The sequence below is a fragment of the Acipenser ruthenus genome, chromosome 11 (assembly GCF_902713425.1).
Source record: "Acipenser ruthenus chromosome 11, fAciRut3.2 maternal haplotype, whole genome shotgun sequence".
Lineage (NCBI taxonomy): Eukaryota > Metazoa > Chordata > Actinopteri > Acipenseriformes > Acipenseridae > Acipenser > Acipenser ruthenus.
The window spans coordinates 3,256,366-3,282,144 of record NC_081199.1 but is presented as its reverse complement, the minus strand read 5'-3'; the positions used below and the strand labels follow the sequence as shown (position 1 = coordinate 3,282,144).

The 25,779-nt window shown below is 43.0% G+C and overlaps 2 protein-coding genes across 4 annotated transcripts in view; both read right to left on the bottom strand.

Moving 5' to 3' along the window:
- Positions 1 to 1,326: 1,326 nt before the first annotated feature.
- Positions 1,327 to 23,829, bottom strand: LOC117428475 (cytosolic arginine sensor for mTORC1 subunit 1). Of its 2 annotated transcripts, XM_059032905.1 has the most exons (11): positions 23,533 to 23,829; positions 19,426 to 19,496; positions 16,856 to 17,049; positions 15,548 to 15,683; positions 15,122 to 15,245; positions 14,656 to 14,769; positions 14,190 to 14,272; positions 13,776 to 13,870; positions 3,868 to 11,998; positions 2,845 to 2,981; positions 1,327 to 2,551 (listed from the first exon to the last, which is right to left on the bottom strand). In XM_059032905.1, the coding sequence occupies exons 1-9, from the start codon at positions 23,643 to 23,645 to the stop codon at positions 11,930 to 11,932; spliced, it is 999 nt and encodes a 332-aa protein (XP_058888888.1). In that variant the 5' UTR covers positions 23,646 to 23,829; the 3' UTR covers positions 1,327 to 2,551; positions 2,845 to 2,981; positions 3,868 to 11,929. The 2 variants fall into 2 exon arrangements, with proteins under 2 accessions (XP_058888888.1, XP_034781204.2); XM_034925313.2 differs by having other exon boundaries at positions 2,845 to 11,998.
- A 1,490-nt stretch (positions 23,830 to 25,319) lies between these two features.
- The window catches only part of LOC131739365 (protein NipSnap homolog 1-like), a 6,963-nt gene continuing 6,503 nt past the window's right edge, over positions 25,320 to 25,779 (bottom strand). For both annotated transcript variants that reach the window (XM_059032903.1, XM_059032904.1), the window contains exon 10: positions 25,320 to 25,779. This exon is cut by the window's right edge and continues 919 nt beyond it. The gene's annotated coding sequence lies outside the window, so the exon portion shown is untranslated.

Sequence of the window (25,779 nt, the reverse complement as noted above, 5' to 3'; positions counted from 1 at the left end):
CTCTGTATTTTTTCTTTGGCTTTCTCAATGGTTATGGTGAATTAATATAGCACAGGATGAATAAAGTTGAGCGAACATGAGTGTACTCTGGAGTTACACATCACATCCTCCATTTCAACACCTCTGGTTTTGTTCATTTGGGGTTTGACATCAGTACACACGTACATACAGTAAAATGAGATGATGAAATTGACCACAAAGCTGCATCATGTCTTTCCAAAGCTCCAAAATGAGAGCATCCAGGAGATGGACTGATTCATTCCAGGATGTCATGAAGTCTCATTTTTACCTGTGACTCCATCACATTTCCAACAAAAGTGTTGTAAAGTATCAAATGTATTTGCAAGAATATAATATTACATGCTCTGTCCAAATTTCTCAAATCATCAATATAATATGGAAAACAAAACATTTAAACCCAAATAGATTTGATTTGATTTATTTTAGCATTTCAAATGTTATCTTCTTATTTCTGATATAGTTTCATTCTTCTTGCTTTCTTTCAGTTGCATCTTTAATGCTGCTATTACCTGATTACCAATAATTAGAAACAAAACTCTAACTGTATCTCCTTAGTTCTGGTAACTGCTACAGTATGAGTCAAACATCTAAATTAGTCAGAGGCTAATTCACCCTAGAGTTGGGAAATGAAACACTGAGACCCTAGTGCTCTCTACAAATGATCTTTAGAAAAGGCTAATGGTGTGGCTTCAATTCACAAGCTTACATCAAGAGGCCATTCCTTAATGCAAAGTTCTACTAGAAATGATACTGTAGCAAGACTAAAAATGTTTGAACTGTGTCATTGTAGATATACATTGTTTTAACCCTTAACTTGTATTTACACTTGCTGTAAACCATACTGTATTTAAATACTGTTTTTGCACTGTTATCTTGTATTGTGTGGTCCAGTGGTTAAAGAAATGGGCTTGTAACCAGGAGGTCCCCGGTTCAAATCCCAGCTCAGCCACTGACTCATTGTGTGACCCTGAGCAAGTCACTTCACCTCCTTGTGCTCCGTCTTTCGGGTGAGACGTAGTTGTAAGTGACTCTGCAGCTGATGCATAGTTCACACACCCTAGTCTCTGTAAGTCGCCTCGGATAAACGCGTCTGCCAAATAAACAAATAGCAATAATAGGAACTAGAAAATGCTCATTCATATGAGGAAATATAAGAACTGTTAGATCACTGAAGTTCTGGTTAAAAAGAAGCCATAGCACTTTAGCATTAATACTTTCCTACATGAGTACCATTGAGTCATACGGACTGTCAGCCATGCTGTTGCCATTCTTTACAAGGGATTAAGCACTGAAAACAGAAACATGTATCAAAACGAAAATATATATTATTTATTACAAATAAATAAAAGAAGTGGAGTACAAAAATATACATAAATAACATACGATTTAAATAGAAACATAAAAAATGACATTCATGTACCGGTGCAGTAACAGCAATGGAAATTAAACTTGCAGTGGTCATAGAGCCCTACTGGCTAATACACACTGTGGCCTGGGTTCAAACTATAAAGTATAGCTATTAGTACCTGGAGCAGGGTGCTCAAAAGAAAAGGCATGTGTAATACAGTACGTAAGCCGCAGAACAAAGTCTCTCTCAGCCAATATGGCTGATATTTTAGAAATGGGTGACCTAAAACTGAAGTCCCCCATCCTTACATTCAGTACAGTGATTTACATCAGCACATTCATGGACCATCTGCAATTCAAAACACATCCGGAACATTGCTGTAACTGCTAAGTGTGGCAAGCTGAACTGGCATTCGGCACCATCTTGTTATTTTAAATTGATTCTTGCTATGCTTATCGCTTGACGTTGAGAAACAGCTATGCCATCAAATCAGTGCATTTGACTCACTGGTTTACACACTCCTATACTTGGCCAGAATCATACACTATATAAATATTTCAAAATAAATACATAAATTACGTTACATAAATAAACTTATGTTGCTAACAGTGCTAATAAGGCAGTCATTTCTGTCCAGTTTGCTTTGGTCCAACGATGAGGGTTAACAGGGAACCTCATAATGGCGAGGAGACACTAGAGCCTTCAACCTAACCTCAACACTTTCTTCAGTATCGTCTGAATCCCCTGTCCTCTTGTTGCGGATCTTCTGGAGATAACATGGTTTAATCCGCTCACCACCTGCTTGAGGAATTCAGAATATTTTCTTAAGACCGTGCAGCCGACCATCTTCTGCCTAAAGACGCCCCTTCCGGATGAAGAGCTGGTGATGGAGATCTCTGGAGGAACTTCTTCCAGCAGGCATTTTATGTTGCCAGCGAGGTCCTGGATGCGGTTGTGGGTGTCCGTCAGCTTTTTGTGCAGAAGGTCAGACGGGGGAGACACCAGATCGAGCTGCTGCCGGCGCAGGTTTTGAAAATGCCCATCCAGGTGTCTGAGGGTGACGTAGATGCTACGGAGCATTTCGTTAGGCTTCATGTCTGTGACCTGGCCTTCTGGGAAGCCCTCCACCGGTTCCTTGCATAAAGAGGTCGTTTGGGGGAACCCCTCTCCTTGCTTGGACAGCTGGAAATAAAACAAATAAAAAATAAAACATGCTAAATGTTTTAGTGTTTGATGGATGCTAACAGTGCAATGTTGGCACTCCCTTCCACACCTATACCTTGACAGTGGTAGCTAACCGGTTTAAAAGTGTTGATTGCTTCAAATGTTCAAAGCTGTACTGTACGTTTACTACTTCATAAGCATGAGAGTCATTGCGATAAACTGGATAAATATTAGTCTCTCATGACTGAGGTGTGCTAATCAGTTACACAATGTGACAGACCCAAGCAGATGCTAGTTTTTAAAGTGCTTACGTAGGTTTTCAGGAGATCCTCGGATTGATTCTGCAAGAAGTTGGCTAATTTCCTGCTCTGTATGACAGCAGCGGTTCCACACAGCTTGGCTGTGCTTAGTCTTGCAACATGGGACATGAGAAGTATGTACATCAGAGCTGAAAGAGAGATACAAAGGAGTTGATTAAAAACTAGCCATTTCAAAAAGAAAACTAGTTACGTCTCAGTTTTGTATGTGTGTAATTGAGTAATAGCTTTGGAGACGTACCATTATAGCTGCATGCTTTGTACCCACATAAAAACAAGACCTAGTCCTGGCTTCAGAGCAATAGCAATTTCTGGTGTGTTAAGTAATTCATGCTCATTAGTTAACAGGAAGAATGTTTAGGGTAACAATAACAGACTAGGATTATTACTGGCGCCCAGACAAATTAACAGACAAGATCCTATGACAAATTAGTCACACTTCCTACAGTCGTAGAATAAACTACACAGTGGTGGTAAAATATTTCAGTTTCCTCAGGAGGACAGGATCTCCCAGGGCTTCTATTGAACATCATCAGAAAGGAACAGGGTACTACAGCCCCCTGCCTACCTGACAATAGACATACATAGTTAGTCAATGGAGGGTCTGAGTGGCCCTAAGCCATGGTTATAAGTGCTGCTGAGCCATGCTAGTCCACAGACAACTTCTTATTGTGAAGACCCCATGGATATACAAGGGTGGTCTTTTAGTTTCTAGTAATCATTATGCCATTGACAAATCATGGACCACCCATGACCAAGTCTCCTCTGGTTATCCAAACCCCCTTGAGAATAACAGCATGTTTCAATTTCAAAGAAGCACATGGCGCACATCCAGCATGGCTCTCACATCCCAGAGAGAGGAGCAGCAATGAAGCACAAGGAGCCCTCTGTATGACACAGGGTCTACTGCCATACACTCACTCTCGTCGCTGAATCAATCAGCAGGGCTCACTCATTATCAATGACATTGTGGGTCATTGATAACGATCAAAAATGAAAGTTATTAAGAACAATTACCTGATGTGGCTGGTATCACATGCAAGAGGAGGACCATGCTAGCAGAAGGAACGAAGGAACCGGGAGCTGTGTTGTCCGTGAGCGCGCGTGTCTGTGTGTAGTGTTGAGCGCACTGTGCAACAGTTATTAAGATCAGTGGGGAGAGTGACAAGGTACTTTTGAGGAAGGCTGACAAAACCAGGCGACCGCAATGAGATAAAATCAGCACGAGGAAGTGACGCTGGGGCTACCTCCTTATAGGGCAAAAGTTCTTAGAAATCAGCAAACAACTGCTTATTTCACAAATATCTGTGCACTGTAGTTGAAGGCTACAGAGAAGTTATTCTCTGTCATATACTGTCGTAGATGTCACTGACAAGGAGTTTGAAATCTAAAACAAGATATCATTATTATGTGACACAGACTTTGGACTTAAACATTTTTTAATAAAGGAGATTTAATTACCTGTATGCATTCCATGTTCCTTTGTAACAAATGATGTTGATCATTCAGTTGGAAAGCATTATGAATTTGCGGCCATTATTTTAGTGTCGCCAACGATTTGATCAACGCACACCGCACCCCGTCTGAATTTCATTGGAGCATTTTATAACGCTGGGGAGTCACCCTGGAGTTCACCACCTACGGGCGGCTATCCTGGGATCAAGCTGCCTTCTTTGACTGGGCACATCCACTCTCCGATTGGGCAGGTCAGCCATGAACCTGAAAATGCATTGCTTTAAATGGGAGGCTTGTCTTAATTGGAGTTGCAGCAACACCATTTGTATCCCTCAGTGATGGGCTTTTAACACTAGCCCTACTCAACACACAAATGCGCATCAAAATAAAATATTTAGTTCTGTATATGCACAAACTTTGCCTTGCCACAGGCATGCACACTGCGTAGGTTTTTGCCTGTTTGACAGAATACCGTTATCGATGACCTTGATAGAGTCAGGTTATGACTGGTTTTAAGCAGTTTTGCAAGATATTCTGATGACTTGGAGTTAAGTATTTTGGGCATTTTCTTTAGTGACACTGCAGATGAATAGATAACTCACATCACTGTTTACCACAATATTTTCTACACTAGTTATAATCTGACTTAGCCTTGGGAGGTTATAAGACACGGTTTCTCCGGGTTCTATTCTAGAGTGCTGCCCCTTATAAAGCTGTAGCTGGGATCCATAGTCCATTGTACTTGTGTTCCATCTTATGATAACACTGAAAGTGCCAGTAGGATGCCACATTGGAGCCACTGTCAATAAGTGGCTCCACAGTATAAAGGACCAGCTTGTAAAGGGGAGCCATGCATCTCCGTTTACAAGATACACAAAGTTAGGTGGCATTTTTAAAATGTAACACACTCCTTAAGGACAAATGGGGACAAACTGCTACACTGTTCTGTACTATAGGAAATCCAATAAGATTCAGGAACAATGACTTTGTATTATTATTTGTTTATTTAGCAGATGCCTTTATCCAACGCAACTTACAGAGACTAGGGTGTGTGAACTATGCATCAGCTGCAGAGTCACTTACAACTACGTCTCACCCGAAAGATGGAGCACATGGAGGTTAAGTGACTTGCTCAGGGTCACACAATGAGTCAGTGGCTGAGGTGGGATTTGAACCTGGGACCTCCTGGTTACAAGCCCTTTTCTTTAACCACTGGACCACACAGCCCCCTATTTCTGATAGGGTTTATAATTAAATAATGTTGTACCTCATATGAATATAATGACTAGTTAATGTGCTGATGTTACTAACTACAAATGTCAGGAGTCCACCTTATGACCTCTGTCACGTACTTACTGCAAGTGTTTGGTGAGACAGCTGTAAAAGTGTTTAGAGGAAGAGAGAGCAGTTTCGCCCTTTTTTATTTCAAAACCAGACAGATGGGAAACGTTGCACTTGGTTACAGCCTGAGGTCATAGACAAGAATGATCATCTGGTTTTCCTGTTGAGTGAGTTTCATGGGGACGGGGGTTCCCCTTTGGGGAGAGTTTGTCAGTCTCAAACACATCTTTGCATTCATTACCCTGTTCATATACTGCATGCAGTGTACATTTAGGCAGGGCTGGCCAAAGCTGGCTCTTCCACTCCTGGTCTTTGTTTCAACCCTGTTCTAAATTGTTTAATTGAACCTCCATCCAGTCCCTGCATTAGTTCATTCTATCCCTGTTAAACCTGGAGTGGCATGCTCTCCAGGATCGTGACTGGACACCGCTGCACAAGGGTGTTTCTCCTTATCTAGAAGTTTTGCTGTGGCAGCCTCAGAGTAAAAACCAGGCACTGGTGGTGTAGGTGGCTCAGAAAGGCATCACTTCCTTTAGAGCTCTCTAAACCAACACCAGTGCACTGTGTGTGGAGGCACTGCCCTTCAGCAGGCAAGCTGGGTTGATGGGACACATCAGGGCCTGTGAATATGTAGGCCTTACTCATTCAGACACAGGGCTCAACGGTCAAAGCTATTTACTCCAAATTGACATGAGTACAGGGACAAAACACCAAACAACAGTCTAATATATAGATATTTATTTTTTTAAAGCCCATTTAGGACTACTACGTACCAGCGCCAGCATTAAATGTCAGTTGTTTTTTTCTGGTTTGGTTATTTTCCAAGGGGTGTTTGGAGTGCGTTTAACTCAGTGGAAGCACTTGAGATAGCCTCACTCCTGAATGGAAGCACTTGAGATAGTCTCACTCCTGAATGGAAGCACTTGAGATAGTCTCACTCCTCACTGGAAGGCAGTTCAAAGGGGCTGAAAAGACTTCTTTCCCCGAGCACATGCTACTATTGTGCTGTGATGGGTTTGTCTCAAGTCTTTTATTGCTCAGTCAGTTTCTAAAAATAGCAGTGGCATCCCTAAAGAGGTTCCTGTTTCTCAGAGGGAGAAATTGATAGTGACGAAAGCAACACAGTGAGGTCTTACTGGTCTGTGGTAGGAGGTGACGAGTGAGGATGAGAAGGAGTGGCTCGGTTTAGTTGAGTTTGTCCACCTTTCCTAGATATGCTATGACTGAGGATATGATTTTGGCACAGTAAAAATATCTAAAGAATCCCAACACGATTAGATTCCGCTGGTCACAAATAGTGACGTTTTTGTAGGTTTTCGTAGTATAACTTTTATAACAGTTATTACAGTTTAAAAAAAAAAAAGCCATTGTTTGTTACGCTAAACTAACAGCATTTTTGCAACTTTTAATATGAAATAAAAACACATCCTTACCTTCCCATGCTTTTGTTTGAACCCTTTGCTGATCCTTTGATTGTATATAGATGTGACGGATGAATACAAACTCCAAAGAAATGCATCTCTGCTTCGTGTAATTATTCATAACACAATGGACATAGGGGCCACTCTGTGGTATTCTTTGGGCCCCAACAGCTGTCTGTAACAATGTACTAAATACAATGAACCAGAAGCACTTTGTCAGACAGAATTGTTCTTGGAAACTACAGACTGATGCCAAACATTGTGGTAACATTTGAAAATGTCAAGAGAGATTTTTTTACCCGACAGTAAGATGACTTGACAGGATGTTGGATGCGATGTGCTGCAGCAATGGACAGATCGTATCTGTACTAGTACAGTGATAACTAAGCAGCAAAAACCACTCCATCAACAGCCATCGCTCGTACAAGGCTCAAGGTTCAAACTCCCAGCCCCGTACTGAACAGTGAGATCAGCTTTTAAGATAATTACCCCTGGACTGGCTTACGATTCCACAAGGTGTCTTCACAGTGGTTTTGTGCAAACAGTTCAGAGAAGTTGGCAAAGGTGTTCAGGATGAGAGCTCTGGGGTTTGTGTTCAATCTGGACATACTGTTGCACCGACGTTTTGCAACAAACCTTGTCTAACTGGTTTGGGGTGTAACTTTGCTATGTGAAGAGGGCTAACTAACAAAACAGCTAACTACCCTTGGCTTCACACTGCACCACTGTGCCGTGACTCTGCTCTTTCACACAGATCATGATAGCCTACTTTATTTCAGGGGTATTTTGTTCAGCTGCTTACTGTTCCAAACTTTTGAAAAGCAGCTGACACTGCAGAGAGCAGCACACCTGCCGAGAGGATTTCATTAGGGGAATTCAAATAGCCACAAGTACGAACCAAGGTGCTGACGGTTTACCTGAGAATGCAAATGCCGTGGCATTGCCCGCAGTTCATGGTACTTTCCAGAGAAGCCAGCGAATGTTGCTTCAGACAGGCTGCTCAGAGTTCAGACGCAGTCTTGTGGTTCCTAGAACTCACCAGGCTAACCCATTATCACCAATCCAGACCGCTTCGACAAACTTGAGGTCTCCCAGATAAGTCTATTATAAATTAAAATGAAAGAAACCGTCCCTTTCACAGGAAAAGCATGAGACTCTTTTCATTGAAATCAGTTCAGAGCGACAGTAAAAAGAAAGCTAAGCCAGCCCTGCCGTTCAGAGACGAAGCTTCAGTATCTGCTGCTTACATGCCATTTCCTATGCTGTGACAATCAGGAAGCTGGCAGGAACTAGCAGACCCGAACACGCTTTCTCATGAAGGGCGTTTAGTCAGACGGAATTAGGAATTGGGGCACTGTCCTCATGAAAATGGGTCAATGACCGCCACACTAGATTAAGAAAGAAACAGACGGAAATGATACCTCAAGTAATTAAAAAGGGAGGAAAATAACTGAAATATGAGGGAAGTAACCTACACCTTCAAACAGTCATTTTTTCCTGATCTCATTTCCGTCCCTTGTCTAATGCATGCACAGGTATTTTAATGGTTTCCGAAGCACTAGAGAACGCGAGTAGGAATTTCAAACCGCCTTGGGGACCGGAGCACCTCAACGAGACGTGGCACGACCTTTTAAAGATTCAAGAACCATAGTTTAATGTAACTTTCACCAGCATGTAGAACACAGACATTGGCTATTGCTTCCCATCAGACGCCTTCACGTTCCTGGGTCTATAGTTACTTTACAGACACGCCCGCTGCTCTGCTTATCAAGGCTTAATGATGCCCTGGGTTCTGTACTTAACTCAATAAGTACCAAATTACATTAATTTGATCCATTCTAAATAAAAATGTTACCATTCTAAAAGTGTTCCAGTCTTTCCGAAGTGTAAAGGGACAGGTATATTTAGAACACAGCGTCCTATTTCAAGGACAGTCAAGTTATCAGACCAGTGAAATTTCACGTAGGGTATGAAGCTCAACACCTAGAAAATTGAGCTTTATCATCACTGTGGTAGAAAAACACCAAGAAATGTATCATTTTTAGATTTCAGTTTCTTATTTTATAGTGAGGCGTCATAAAAGCATATTTGCAGAATGAATAGTTACATTTAAACTGAACTTTTGTGGTAAACAAAATGCGAGTAATTTATTACTACCAAATAGTTAGAGAACTCAAATGAGGACAATGGCATTTAATGGGTTAAAGCTTCCAGTGGAAACATGAAGCAGCAATGTTTGGAGACTAACGTCACCCGACATGACTTAAACGTCCGACTCTCAGAAAAACTGAAATAGCTTTTTCAATATACAGACAGGAGGGGGGGAAAAAGGCCACACACCACGCTGGTGGTGCTCGCAGACCCGCTTAATCAACAGGAAGCAGGCGCAAGAGGCTCCTTTGACGACAGTTGCTGCTCAATGGAACTCTATCCATTTTATGAACGTTCTTTTATCACTTCATTTGCTAATGCACATCCATGTGTTCCACTGCATGCGATGAGTCACCACGCTCCTGATCTATCAGCTTTGACTTGCGTTCCTTTTTCAAAAGGAAAAACAAAAAAAACCTTACAAAAAGATAAGAGAAACCACTACGAAGGTTCATTTAAAGGACCCCACGTATTTATGGAAAAGCTTTATTTCATGTGGAACAAAACGACTTCTTTATTTGATATGCCCTTGCCGACTGTCATTAAACAGCAGGGATGGAAATAAGACTCCTGTTGCGTAGCAGTTTCAACAATCCCAGGTTTTAATACAAGCTTGATTAGCCACAGTGTAGAGGTAACAAGCTCAGGTGTGTCCTATTAAAACTCATAGTTCAATCAGGAATGGAACAGACTGCTATGCAATGGGAGCCTTATGTACATCCCTGAACAGTCAATTTTGGGCTTGTTTTCCCCCCCATACGTGTGTTGAGTATGGTTAAGACATATACTGTAGCTTCCAGCTCCAATAACTGTTTCCGGTGCAAGACAGCAGTGTCAAGCACTGCTCATTATGGTTTTGAATAACAAGCCAATGTAGTCTATAAAAAATATGAGTCTGCTTACACTGAAAGAGGCTCTAGCTAAAACCTTTTTTTATAGGTCGTATCTATACATTTACTTTGAGTTTTACTAACTGTCCTCTCAATGTGATTTTTCAAGAAATGTGCAATTGCCTATCAAATTACATAAATGATGCCACACACACAACAAATATAGCAAGGATTATTTTAGTAGTTTAACATTACATCCAGCCCTACCAATAAACCTGTTGCACACACAGGTAAGAAGTACTTCACTCAGCACTCACTAGAGGGCACCATTGAGCTTAATGGCACCTGCTCACAGATTCATCCCAAGGCAAGTGTATCACGGAGCGTACAGTTTTCAAGTTTACCAGAGTCCATCAAAATCAGACACACTTCAGGGATTCATAATTTAGACAAACAAAATATTAAATGGAGAACTTCGTAATAAATTCAACATTCTTTAATGAACAAAGCAGCATCTTTACAAACGTTGTACATAATACTTTTGTTTTGTTATTGTACAAAAATCTGCAATTATACAAACAGAAACAAATATGACACCTCTGCAGTGGATCTGAAACCCTAAAGCACACTGGGTAGATATTGCTGTGCTGTTCAGCAGAAACTCACCAACCAACAAAACAGCACAAGTGAAACTTTCATACAGAGAGCAGCTTCTAACAAACGACCCATTCCAATGTTGTACCCACACATCGACCAGGCTTTTCAGTGCAGTTAGGATCCTTCAGGGGAGTCTCAATGTGGACCACTGCTCCTCAGAACTGCTGATGGAAGACTGAGAATTTCGACTTCTGAACTGAATCTCAAAATTACAAATACTACACTATCTATATAGTTACAAAATTCAAATAATGCTTGCCATGGGTCAGTATTAGTCACTAAGTTTAAGCAATACAACCTCAATAGGAACTCCTTAAGCGTGGAGTTCGGGCCATGGCTAGAGAAGCAAAAACATGTGAATATCTGTGGTCAGCATAGTGAGACTTCAGAAGAATACATTTCAAATCAAGTGTCATTGTAAATACAATCAAGTAGGCACAATAAAACGTGGCCCACAAGACCACGATAAAGTATAAAAATTAGTAAAAAAAACTGATTCGCATAACCCCTGCCAGCTGTGGGGAAACAAGGTTTGCCACCATTAGCTGTGGGAGGAAAAAAAAGTGGCAATTCAGAAACCAGCTACTGCTTAGGGTCAAAATAAAGTGCGTCGATCTGTGATATTCCGACCAGAACTTTAAACTCGCCATCCTGAACTCAAGGCAGCTTTCAGAGAAATGTTTGTCAACTTCACACGGTTTCCTCTAGTCTCTATTTCTTTTTCCAGATTCTCTGGGGCAGCCCAGTGGAAAGGAAGCTCTCTCCCCGTTTCCATGCGGGCTCTGCTTATCTGCGCAGCTGGAATTTCTGGGTTCCTCCTTATTTCAGCACCAATAAAACACACACAGCACCAGATCCCACTTCTGGGGTTGGATTAAAGCACGGAGGCTTTTTTTTTTTTTTTTGGTTCATTGCTGATATTTACATCCTGCCATTAAACATCCTGCCCAGTGCATCCCCACGATGTAACCAGATCCAAATTTCCATCTCATTAAAAGAAAGGAAGACCACACCAGTGACCCAATGCAAAAAGGCTTGTGACCACCTTTCAACGTGGAAAGGGTTGACCACGTTAGTGTTCTCTCCTCCTCCAAGGCAGGGCTGAAGGCTTGCTGCGGCAAAAGGTTAATAATTATCTTAGCTCTGCCGTGCAACCCCCAGCCCCCCAGGAGGCGCTCTCTCAGTCTCGCTCTCTCAGTCTCGCTCACTGTGTGAGGGAACTGGTCAGCTCACAACCTCCAGTCTCTGCTGCTGCAGCATGGCGATCACACTGCCAATATCCTCCTCAGGAACCTGCCAGGGGGCAAAGCAGAGCGTGAGCTCAGGGAACAGGTTGAAAAACGGACGTGTGTGCGTTTGGTGCATTTTAAGAGATGCAAGGGGCTGTATTTTCAATACCACTCTTTAATGCCTCCTACTTTTCTTTAAAAAAAACATTTCATTTTCAGAAGCGAGGAGACCTGCGTTACTTCGAAGTGTGCTGTTGTTGCAAAATGAACAGATGTTTATCTCCTTAGAAAAAGCAAATTAAGAAGAAGACAGGGGCGTGGAAAGGATGAAAGATAAAAATATGAGGGGCTGGGCTGTGGAAAATGGTGACAGTGCAACAGGATGCAACTGAGCTACTCCTAATTCCAATAATCATTAGAATGCTAAACACTTCAAAAAAAAAAAAAAGAGTGTTTTATGCAATTGAGCTGTTAGACAGGCGGTGTCCTAGAGAGTAGTGGTTCTACTACAATATGTATGGGAATGAGGATATTCAGCCCATCAAGGCTCGTCTCGTTAGCACACCAGTCGCCCTTACTGGGGGAACACATTTCAAAGCAGACTTTTTTTTGTTATATTATATATATATATATATATATATATATATATATATATATATGTTCCCAGTGTTTTAGATCCTACAGCGATGGCCAAAAGTTTTGCATCACCTAGAATTTCTGGATTGAGATGATAAATGAACAGAATTGAGATCTCTTAATTGAACATCATGTAATACAAATTATATCACAAAAGTCTACCTAATAGTACAGTATTTCATGTTCGATTTTGTAATGTCACATTTTTCAGTGGGTCAGTTTTTTTCATGAAGTATATGGAGAATACAAAGCGGCATGTAATTCAATATGTTAACATAACATTATTTCAGCAGGTTTCATTCGACTTTATGAAGCAAAATGAGTTCATTCTATGGGGGGGGGGGGGATGCAAAACTTTTGGACACAGCTGTACTACTTCACCTGCTCGGCTATTCCATCCATTTCTAACTCTGTCTATTCACGGTTCCTGCAGGACTCCAGATCTACAGCGCTGGAGAACCTTCACCTGCTCGGCTATTCCATCCATTTCTAACTCTGTCTATTCACGGTTCCTGCAGGACTCCAGATCTACAGCACTGGCGAACCTTCACCTGCTCGGCTATTCCATCCATTTCTAACTCTGTCTATTCACGGTTCCTGCAGGACTCCAGATCTGCAGCACTGGAGAACCTCATGGGACAAGGAGGCACATGACTGGTGGCAAAAATACCCAGATTGCCATGCCATGTAAAACTGTACGTTACAAAACATGGTTTTACAATAAATGCAGTATTGCACAGTGATGATTACACACACGTCACTGGTTTGGCTGGTGTGCTTAGTCAGTGACACAAGAAACATTCTTCTGATCTTACATCACACATAGAGAAACAGTTCTGACCCAAAGAGGCGATGTGGGCTGACTGCAATCCAGACACAGCTTTGGTGTTCAATATGTGAGCTACACTGCCATCTAGTGCCATAAAACTGAACACACACATCAAAAGACTACTTCACAATAGAAATGTTATCAACAGTCCTCCTGCGTTACTCACAAAACTGGTTTTACTACTAATTTAGTTTTCCAATTGTGTTTTCCTGTGTAGCCTAGCCTGCCAGTCTAGGACGATTAATTATTCTTTAACTAAACTGTCGTTTTAGAAATAACACCAGGTTTTAATTAAAGCGACCTGGATTTCAATACCGATCACAGTATAACAATATCACAGTGGCAGTGACAGAAAGGAGTGAAGAGACAATCTTACCAATGCGTGGTCGAAGCTAAAGGTGCTGATGTAATAGGCAGAAATGTCTGCCTCTGCCAGCGGCTGGGAGATCTGAGCAACAATCCCACACTCGTCTGAGCACAGCGAGGGGAAGGGAAGAGAAGCAAGTTAATGACACAACACTCCCACAGCATGTCTGCGGCATATGAAATCACCCATGCAAAATGTCATCAGATTCAAATGAGCAGTAATCAAGACACAGACCACAACAGCACAGACGATGAACTGCAAGTTGCATGACCTGCAGACCCTTGTAACAGATCAAAATCAGCTGCTTGACATTGTTCACAGAGATCTTGAAATTATTGGGATCTGTACATTTCATACCTATAATGGCTGATAAGACATAAGTGAAGATATGTTACCAGGACGTCCCAGAGAAGTTGCACTCACCGAAGCCTAGTGGCTGCCCTCCAATGCGCACCATTCTCCAGAGCTCACCAGAGGAACTGGTAAACAAGAGATTGGTTGGAAACCTGCACGCGATACAAGGGCACAGCTTAGAATTTCCAGCAGCATCTGCCGCCTGCAACAAGTTATTTAACATCTGGTTACAGCACACAGTGCTGTGTGCATTGCAAGTAGTCCTGGAAGAGACAGTTCTAGTGATGCACCACTAGAGGGGGTTCTAATTGTGGCGTGTTTACACATTTAAGAAGTTTGTTGTGAACTATTAGTTATTTCCTGTAAAATGTAGAACAAAAAAATATTTCGCAATTTTCTGTTTTGCTTCTTCAAACTTGCTAATGTTATTTCTCATCTTCTACGTCACTTCTATTTCCCCCCCCCCCCCCCCCCCCCCCCAGGATGTTTGCATGCACAGGAAACATTTCCAATAGGTATTCGCAGCTCTACTCACCGTCTCTGAGTTTCGGTATCCATGACGATGGAGATGTAGCCATCAATCAGAGAAAAGGAAAAGAACTTGATACAGTCCAGCCCCTGAGTGGGAGGGGCCTCGTCCTTCACAGAGCTGTCATGACAGGGAGAAGAACCAGAGGACTCAACACACACTCGAAACGGGACAGGTCTGCCAAATCAAATAAATTGCTCCGCAATATGACTCCGCCCTCGAATCGGGCAGATTCGAAAATGTCACATACAGCGAGAAAAGGGACCCTACAAAGGGGGTTGCTAACGGGTGCCATCGCTGGATAGAATCTGCAAAAAACATACAAATCTTAGAAATGTTAGTTTGATTTTTGTGTTTAAAACTTTACTTATTAATGATTTGTCATAGATTTCTCATCTCCATCTGGAATCTAAACTGGGGGGGCACAGCCCCCTGATCCCCCCCCTTGGCACTGGCGCCGGGCAGGACTCACCTGTTAGAGTAGAACAGCACGTCGATGAGGGTGGTGGCTATTGCAGGCAGGGTGTCTGGGTCCAGACTCATCACACAGAACTGGTTTTGTGGGCTCAGGACCGGGTGCACAGTCAGCTTCACAGCTGAGAAGAAAGACTTCAGTCAAACAGGAAATAAAAAGCACTGCACTCAATCAGTAATTATAGAGTAACCAGGAGGCGACAGCAAGGCGATGCATTGTAAAATATTGCCTGTTCCTCCTTCAAAGATTAAAGGGTTGAATGCAGTCATCCAGACAGGCACAGAGCTCTGCCGTCCATTGCACAGCAGTGGGAGCGATTCCAGGTTATAACTCGAGTCTGCGATCCGTACACTTTAATTCAGTCCAGCATGGCTCAAAGTCTAATTTCCAGCCCTGCTTCAGTTTGTCCTCGGGGCTCCTCACCTTCCTTCCCGTTCTTGTGGAAGCCATTCTGCATGTCCTTGCTGTGCACTGGGACGGGCTCACCCTCTTCCTCCCGGTAAATCTTGAACTCCTCCTCCAGAGTGTGGATGACCACAGGAAGGTCCTTCTCTCGGACCTGAAGGAAACAGCACAGTCACTCAGCAGTCTCCCCATCTATACACCTTCCTGCTGCCAGTATAGGAGGGGCTCCATACACGGAGGGGCGGCACACTCGCAGAGTCACCACTGTTGGGGTTTTGTGGCATTAATCTAGAATTGATTGTTGTTTTCATTGACAAACTTCAGTGTCTCAAAATGTGCACATGCTTTTGGAACGCTGTCCATCAGGTGAACATAAAAGAAACAAGCTTGTTTGAAATTACAATAATCTCATCTTCCTTTACAATTTTTTATAAACAATAAAATTGAAAAAAAATTCACAGATTTTTGCAAAGCGCAACAGAACCTTCTTTTCTATAAAACTATCTGCAGCTAGCGAGACTTGCTACCTAATCTGAGCTTTTGCTTTGAGAGAATTCCAAAGCACCTCGTTCTGGAAACACTTCCTACACACCATTAATTGCTTGAGCCAGGAAAATAATTTTAAAAGGCCACCAACTAATTAACTAAACAGATCTGGGCTTTATCTTAATGCCCCTCTACCTCCGCTCATCTCCATCCTTTGCCGTTAAGATACTACGAACTGTATATTTCTGCTGATCATTTTTGTTTCTTTCTGCAAATAGTGCTGCTGTGGAAAGTGTTTGTCACAGCATGCTAATAAGACCTGAAGAGAGAGAGAGAGAGAGAGAGAGAGAGAGAGAGAGACCACAAGGAGGCGGGGCGATCTCACAATACACACACAAATGGTGGAGAGCTGATCAACAGTCGGTTTGGCAGAGTAAACCGCAAGAACAAAACAAGAGTGAGAAGCAGGGGGTCCAACTGAACAGCTTTGTAAAGACAAAACTAGCGGCAAAGAAAAAGGGAAAGTCCAAATATCTGCAGACTGTAGAAATATGTTTGATGCTCTTCCTAATAATTGTTAATCACAAATTAAATTACTTTTTGAAAATAAATGCAAATAACAGAGCTATAAATGTCTAACCATCTGGGATTGTGGTGTGGTGTGGTGTGGTGTGGTGTGGTGTGGTGTGGTGTGTCCACAGCTGCTATCAGGGTTATACAATAGCAAAACCAGGATTGGATCACACTGCTATGTAATGGGAGGCTTATTTCCATCCCTGCAGAACTAGAGAAAGAGGAGAATACACATGAGTGAGAGAGACCGAGAGATGCAGGTCTAACCAGGATGAAGTCAGTCTGGTAGGTGGACAGCATGAAGACCGAGACGTGCTGCTCTGCCAGCGGAGCGATGACGGACTTGGCGATCTTGGTGACACCCACGGCCTGGGAGCTGCTGGAGGCGTTGCCGTTGGAGACCACATTGAGTGGCAGCCAGGTGGCGCCTTCCACCTGCAGGTGTTCCAACGAGGGCAGCTCTGCAGAGACAGGCAGGAGAGACTGGGAATGAGGGCAGGATCTGACAGACAGAGAGACAGAGAGAGACACACAGACAGAGAGAGAGAGAGAGAGAGACAGACACACACACTCACACAGAGCAATCCAGAAATCTGGCAAACACCCAGAACTATTAAACACTTCTTCAGCTAAACTTTGCCCGCTTGTATTTCGCTGTAATTTAGAAAGACAAAAGTAGCAACCTCCCATTTCCACTGCAGCTCAGTTTCACCTTCATTAGTTTCCTTTTGCAAAAAAACCATGCTGTTTTAAACCCACCGCCCCTCTCCCATACACTGAGTAAACAGTCACAGCGTGCTCCCGACTGTTGTTCTGCATGCGTGCACCCTCTAGAGGTGTAAAACAGAAATAGCAGGCTGGTCTTAAATACATAAACAGATATCAGGCAGCGAGGTTTAAAGCAGGAGGGTTGCGTTAAATGAAGCGTCTCAATCTGGCAGATTCAGGTGTTTTGCACCCTCCTAGTCAATCCTCAGCCTCTCTCGGTGTGCCGAGGCAGAGGAGCCACAGCAGCCACCTGCTCCCCTGCAAACCCGCTCAGCTGTCACTCAGGTCTGGGGGCAGCTCAGAGTCACTGGAAACTCGATCTGACCTGTGAGCGTTCTGATGGAACTGTTCATTCAGCCTCTGCAAAGGGTCACGTTTGTGTTTACGTTCTAAAAGCAGAATGAACGTCAGACTTGATGTTCTAACCGCGTGTGCGTGTCAGTGTGTGTGTGCGTGCGCGCATGCAAGCTTGCTGTTTTGTAAAGTAATACTGCAGCACAGGATTGAGCAACAGTTTTGGTAGCCAAAGGGCTGGGAGGCAGTGAAAAATGTTTTGGAGATATTATATAACATTTTACAGGTCGGTTTTGTCATTTAAAATCACTACAAAGCAGATTTAAAACAAAACAAAACAGGCAAGAGAATACCAAAGAGAAGGGTTTGTAATATAAATGGCATCCAATATTTTCTCCTGGGCATATTATTTATTTCTTAGCAGATGCCCTTATCCAGGGCGACTTACAATTTACAAGATACCACATTATTTTTTACATACAATTACCCATTTATACAGCTGGGTTATGTTCCCACGTGTCCCGTCATGTGCACATTTCGAAGAGCACATTACAAGAAAGCATGCATTGTCTCAACCACTGTATTCACTTACAACATCCATCAACAATGAATGGGAAGATGAATGCGGTACATCATACACAAAAGCACACTTAAAACTTACTGAAAAAGGAAAAACACAAGTGCACTGAGCACTAAAGAAACTCACACAGCAATTACCGAGGTATGACGTCTGTCTATATAGAAACTAAACAGAGAACTGCACCCTTAGCAGCTTCACTGTAAATCTATTCAATAGACAATGACTCCCGTGCCTGGTGTCAGCAGATTACTATTCAAAAGCCAGTTTTCTGGTTGAATATCATGCAGAAGGCTTTCTGGTTACTGCTGTTTGCCAGTCGTCGTGCCCCCGTGACATCTACAGTTACCCGAGATACAAGCTGGCATCACAGGTCATTCACAAAGGTGATTTATGGAGGTCTCGAGCAGCTATTTCTGTATCTGTGTGCCTGAAGAGACTCTCTAGCTTTGGGTCCTCCTTTTACAGTAATATTTCCACCCCCCTTGGAGTACAGCGAGCAGCCCTTCATTGACATTGTGACGGAGGACATGCGTTCTCCTTTCACTTCAGGTTTTAGAAGGGTTTGATTAGTAGCCGATTCACACTGGGAGTGTGGAAATGAACAGCTTCCTAATTTGGGGAATATTTTAGGGACCCCCCCTGCCCAAAATGAACTGTTTTGTATTGGATAAGTGAAAGCCTGAAACACTCCTGCATGTGCCTACACGGGGTTAACATCACACGTGCAAATTAGCCCAATGAAATCGAGTGTTTGACTCCATCGCTACAATAAAATGACTTGGAGGACGAAGTGGAAAACGGTTTATTGATTAGACCGGCACGGTTACATACACTAGCTTTGAAGACCTCAAAAGCCTTCTCCTGTAAGTGCACATCGAAAATTTGTTTTTATAACACTGGACACAATATGGTTTTTAATCAAGATGAATTATTTAGTATTTCATATCAAAGTACCCTACTTGACTGGACCGCGCTTTTGAAATTTGACAGCAAAGTGTCTGTCCCATTAATAATTTAATGAATGAGGGTTACAAAAATAAGCCTGTAAGTTTAAAATAGCAGTCCATTTGTTTTTTTAATTACATCAGCTGTTTTAAGATGCTTATGATGCTCCTTGCCAAACCAGCAGGAAATTCTTACATAACTACACAGGAAAAAAAAAAAAAAAAAAAAAAAAAAAAAAATAGTATTTTACCTTTAAATCCTTCCTCGTCCAACACCACTGTGTAATTGTCTGGGGTCTCAGTCAGGCTGAAGAATTTACACCTGAAAAAACACAGGGAGAGTTTACTGTGGCTCTCAGCACCATGGGGACAGGGATTCAGGCTCTGGGGTAGCTTGTGAATACTGTACAGACTGGGCCTCTGCAGTGATATGGTACAGTACTGTGCATCAACAGCATTTAATGTCAAGGGGAAGGCATGCTAAATTTCTGGGACACCTTCGTCAAAACCCGGGCGATCCAGGGGAAACAGGGACACAGATGAGAACCCTGCTGTCAACACCTCACAGTCTGCAAAATATCCAGGGCTTTTTTTTTTTTTTTTTTTAAATGAAATATTTTGTCAGGGCACGGAAGCCATTGCATTCAAAACAATCAGGGCAACAGGATTCAAGTTGTTTAGAACATGTTTTGATGACTGTTGGCCCTGGAGGTAATTACCAGCCTTGGTAAGGTTCAGATTACAGTATGGCCACAGAATATAAACACGTGTACAGATCATGGCTCCTCTTTCAGCTGGGATTCAAGCCCCTCATCTATTTTAAAAAGGGAATGTTCTTGATGAACCAGGACATGCAAGTCAAACTGCTGCCGAGGTTCAATCAAGAGACGCTAATCAATGCTTATTATTGATTCCCACCTGACTAAACAGTCAGCCTTTTTTGGGCAGATCCATAAATGGCCCACTCTCCATTAAAAAGGTCTTTGATTTCAAAGAGCTAAAATAAAGAACTATACCTCTCTGCTCAGTGAGGATTCAAAACCCCAGCCTGATTTACAAAAAGGGTCATTTCAGGCCCAAGTATCCCTACGTGCTCATTTACTTAGAGCAACAGTCCTACTGAAAACACTCCTTCAACACGGCTGAATCGTGGAGGTGCTGCCAGCAGCAGAGCCTCATAGAAACTCCACGCTGCTGAGCAGAATGAGAACAGACCAGTTAAAGAAAGCCATAGGAGAAAACAGCAGGTCTCGGTGGATCTTCTGCAAGGTATGTTTCTACTGCACAGCTGTTACTGGGTGTGTGTTTCTGCTGCAGCTCTTACTCAGCATAAAGGGCCCGTTTAATTTCCTCACAGGGAGATGAACAATCGCTCCCTCTGAATCGCTAACTCAGCAAGCCCTCGTCCTTTCCGCCCTGCCACTTCCTGTTGCCCTCTGACCCCACTTGGAACTGTATTTCCTAACAGTAGGGCTTCCTGTCAGAGGGAGCTTAGTGGAGTTGATTTCCTGTTTGTCTTGGATTAAAAAAGATACACTTGGTAGTGTAGGAAAAAAAATATATATATATTTTCCTTCGTTTTACTTCATTTGTATTCCTATCCCGAGTACTGTGTGGTTCATTTCTCATGTGTAACTGGGTCAGACCGTTCTCTGGCGTAGAGAATAATATCCCAATAGTCTCCCTCTGTTCTGTGCTGGCTGAGGCACACTCTTTCAGCTTGTTGTTTTACAAAAGCAGCCTCTCTTGGTGGTTGTGACTTGAATCAATGATACTGCTAAGCTTTAGCCTCCCGCTCTCTCCCTCACTCACTTCAGTTATGGGAGAGTTGTGAAGATGACTAGCCACCTGTACAGTAAATGGGTTTTCATTTTTTTATTTTAAAAAAGAGAATTTGAATGGGGTTTTACCTGACCTAATTAATACAGTAACCAGACACCTAACTAAAAGAACTAAAATAGTTTTTTGGTTTTGTTCCTGAAGCATGGATGAACGATCGAGCCAGCCAGCATGACAGGGAATCTGCAGCTCAGCACAAACGAACAAGGGGGAAGGTCAAGGGCGCCGGTCTCCCAGGCTCATTAGGGAGAGACACTTCCTACACTGTGTCCACACAGGCGAGTACCAAGATCCCCATTGTTCCAGGATCACAGGCTGCATCGTTCCAGCTGGCTTTCGTTCTGCAACAAACTGAGCACTAAATCTGCCATGCACATCCCCGTCACCTTCTCCAAACTCAGGAGGTGAGGGGGGACACTGTACTGTATGCACTAAATCTGCCATGCACATCCCCGTCACCTTCTCCAAACTCAGGAGGTGAGGGGGGGGGGGGACACTGTACTGTATGCACGAAATCTGCCATGCATATCCCCGTCACCTTCGCCAAACTCAGGAGGCGAGGGGGGACACTGTACTGTATGCACGAAATCTGCCATGCACATCCCCGTCACCTTCACCAAACTCAGGAGGCGAGGGGGGACACTGTACTGTATGCACGAAATCTGCCATGCACATCCCCGTCACCTTCACTAAACTCAGGAGGCGAGGGGGGACACTGTACTGTATGCACGAAATCTGCCATGCACATCCCCGTCACCTTCTCCAAACTCAGGAGGTGAGGGGGGGGGACACTGTACTGTATGCACTAAATCTGCCATGCACATCCCCGTCACCTTCACTAAACTCAGGAGGTGAGGGGGGACACTGTACTGTACGCTTGAACCCAAAGTTTCATAAGGTGCTGCATTACTGTGGTGGCAACAGACGCTGAAGTCTCTTATCGGACAGGTTATCAGTGGCAAACAGTATGGGGGTAATGAGGACACACGGGCAGCACAGTACAGTAGCGACAACCGAGTAAGAACAATGATATAAAAAGGCAGCCAAAGAGAGTGTAGGTACGCCACTGAGATGAGAGATGAGCGGGCAGGGAAGGGTCTAGTGGAACTGCAGTGAAGGTGGCTCAGATACAGTGCTGGAGTCATCAGTATTCCATGGTGCTCTTCCTGTGCACAGACACGTGGGAGGATGCCACCACTGTGACAAACGGGGCTGCTTCTAACAAAGCTGTGGAGCGGTAAACATGTTGTTGAACTACCTGATCTGCCTGCAGGCGCACAGTAACGAAGCACCTCCGACGACTCTGCAGCACCTCCACACAGCCGTCACACAAAAACATCTGTGTACCCGACTGGTCCTTTCACTGACTGTCAAGTATTTGCACCAAAGGAATGTTTTTAATGATCATGCAATCGGTAGTTGGGCTGCACACATTCGGTCCCTGTGGGTCTCCCTATGCACTGCTCAGTAAGTCGCCCATGCTCCCCGAGGATGGACCTGGAACAAGCACTAAGCTGCCTGGAAGACAGATTGAAATACCACAGGGATCCGAGGCTTCCCCGTAGTAGCCAGGTGTTAGGACTGTTCAGCAGGGGGCCATTCAACACTGTATATAATAATACATAACAGAGGATTTCCAGGGACTTGCTAAACATTGCCACACAAGCAGCCATCAGACTTCTGCCAGTTTAGCTGTGCTCTCTCTCTCCCGCACACACTAATACGCTCCATGCTGCGACAGCTGCATGGTAAACCTGCAGTTTAACTAGTTCACATGACTTTACCATATCAAATGTTTGTGAACTTGCGAGACACGCAAATTAAAACGCGTCTAGAGTCCAATTCACACAAGCAGGGGTTTTTTTTGGCCTCCGAAATGTTTACTGGGAATGCGTTCTGCGGACGCGAGTTTTATTTAGGTCATGTGTTAAAAATTAACTTTAGGAGTTTCATTGAAAGTACATGTAGCGCATTCCATGTCAAACGCCTCAAAGCACTTTGCAGAGTATGTGAAGCGCAGTACAAGGTGCAATATGAAATGTAGCCCGTGCATGCTTATTTTTTTGCAACAGACAGCCAAGTATATTAAAGAGAGCCCTTTGATGACTAAACCGCTTCCACCTTGCAGGACTACCTATAGAACACACCCATACATCATCTACCAATCCTGGCTTTGCAAAGTAAACTTATGTCTGGTATATTAAAAAAACACACACACATTTTGTAACCCTTGTCACGTGACCATGAAGTGAATAACTTAGTAAATCGTTTAAAACCGAGTCCGTCAAATATTAACAGCGCCTTTCCGTTTTTCTTGTATTCTAGAAATTTCTTCGCGGATGATTTAGAGGCCCAGTTCACTCTGACAGTTTGGTAAGTGATGCGCTGAAGTAACATACTTATTAAGGCGCAACTCAGTAGCAACCTACTTTCTGAACTCGCAAACGTCCGATTTGGGAAATAAAAATAGCAAGACTTTAACCTGCGACCTGAATAAATCCACAACGACAAATATTTACCTTGTTCTGTTCCGGAGAAACATGAGTTTGATCAGCGAGTGGGTGAAATTCACCAAACCGTCCTTGCAGATGCTAGTCACTCTCAGTCTATGATCCAAAATGTGCAAATCCATATCTTTGAATTGTGTTAAAAAAAAATTATAATAAAATAAAAACAGTGCGACCTAAAAAAATCCCAACGACAAACACGGTCCCCAGGAAGTTTTGGATGAAAAGTAGAAATCATGTATTTGCATGCCGCTTCGGATAGCGCTCTGAGCCTCGCGTCAGGCTGCTCCACAGAAGGGTCATTTAAATGAACACGGACCTGCAGTTGTTTCCGCCCTGCTCTGTTCTTAAAGAGACAGGGTTTTTTTTTTGTTTTTTTTTGTATAAAAACAAGTACGCATACATTCGTAAATGAATACATAAACACCGTTTTTATATTTATTGTTAATGACTGTGTACTTATTATAATCAAAATATTTATAATAATAATAATAATAATAATAATAATAATAATAATAATTGATAGATAGATATGTCCACATCTGATTGTGATGTCCGTGCATTCGATGTATATGACCTTTACATTAGACGCTGCGACGGGTTCTCATAGGAAATGGATATTAAAATATACGTACAAACCAATCCGATCCTGTGCTTGCGGTGTGCACATAGTGTTTGATCAATTTATATTGCTGATATTTTCAAAAACATCATCTTTACAATTCCAGTAAATGTACACTGTTGGCTGATAGTATTCAGAAATGTGTGGTTATGTGAGCCGATTTGCCCATCCTTACCTGTGACTAATATTCACAGGTAAGGATGGGCAAAGATGTATAGGTCTGATGTATGTGTTTGGAGATTAGCGTCCCGTTAATACAAGGACATGTACATTTGAAGGCTTTTCACAGACCAAGTAAACAAGACTCCTATACTGTGGTAAATGACGGCTGCTGAACTGACCACTAGGGGTCACTGTTAACCCGAGGTCTGGAAGTCAACATAACAGTTCAATAACAACGGCATACAGAACCTGCAAACAAGCACAGCGAGTACTAAAGTTTAGCTAATAATGGCGTTTAGCTGCCCTGACATTTAACTCTCCATCTTCGGAGGGGTGTTTCAGTCGCCCCACAGTGGAGGGAGGCATTTAGATTAGGGGGTAATCAAATTTCATATAAACACAGATGCACATGCCATTGCTTGAAAATGACTTGAACAGTTTCCCTTGAATGTCATGGGTCTGAGAGTGGCATCAAGCCATTAACACGAAGCACATTATTTCCACTCGTTCCCAGATATTTCCAGGAGTCATCACAGACCTGTATCAGAAATCACAAAGGACCTCTGTATAAATCAGATTCACACACTGACTGATTAACTCCACATTTCCTCTCCTAAGAGTAATGACCTGTAATGCTGATAAGTTGCCAGCTTGGCCAGTAGACTGTCTCACAACTGATTGAAGGTTAGCTACTTCTGTTACTATGTAACTGCTGCACTTTACCCCTGTAACCACTGAAAAACAAAACGCTGGGCTGTGCTCTACAGAATACACACCGCAGACACACACGTCCATCTTCAGAGATCTGTTTGAACTGGCAGCTCTCCAAAGGGAAGAGGTGGTGAGACAATGCGCCGGGAAGCTGAAATGGTCACAGAGTCGAGGTGTCTTGCATCATTTCTCCATACTGGTTCTGTGCTCAAGCTTGGCTGGGCTGGCAAAGACTGTTGCTCTAAAAACACTATTCAAAATCCTATCAATTAGATCTCTAAACAAAAAAAACAATGTCTCGGAATGTGATTGGTGTTTTTACTCCAACAGTAAGGAAAGTTTACATAAAATCTACAAGAGGCAAAGCCCAGATAAAGCACATTAAAGCACATTAAAGTGCTTAAAGCACTTTACAGTAAGTAAAGCACATTAAGGAAGAGTGATAAAGTGTCCAGAGGGAAAAGAGGAGTTCTACAGATGCTGTCTGAAGAGGTGAGTCTTGAGGAGGCACCGGAAGGTGGTCAGGGACTGGGCAGTCCTGACATCTGTAGGAAGGTCATTCCACCACTGCAGGGTGAGGGTGGAGAAGGAGCGGGCTCTGGAGGCAGGGGAGCGTAGAGGAGATACAGCCAGTCTTCTAGTGCAGACAGTCTGTTTTATCTGAGCCAACACAGAGAATCTGAGATGAGCAGCTACCTGTGGCATTTCACCAAGTCTTTAAAACATACACCCATGTGGTAGTTGTAAGTGAACTTGAAAAACCA

Coding starts and splice junctions, on each gene's coding strand:
- LOC117428475 (XM_034925313.2), bottom strand. CDS start 23,645: ATGGATTTGCACATTTTGGATCATAGACTGAGAGTGACTAGCATCTGC. Junction 19,497..23,532: donor TTTCTCCGGAACAGAACAAG/GTAAATATTTGT, acceptor GTGTTTTTTCAG/GTGTAAATTCTTCAGCCTGA. Junction 14,273..14,655: donor GATACCGAAACTCAGAGACG/GTGAGTAGAGCT, acceptor TATCGCGTGCAG/GTTTCCAACCAATCTCTTGT.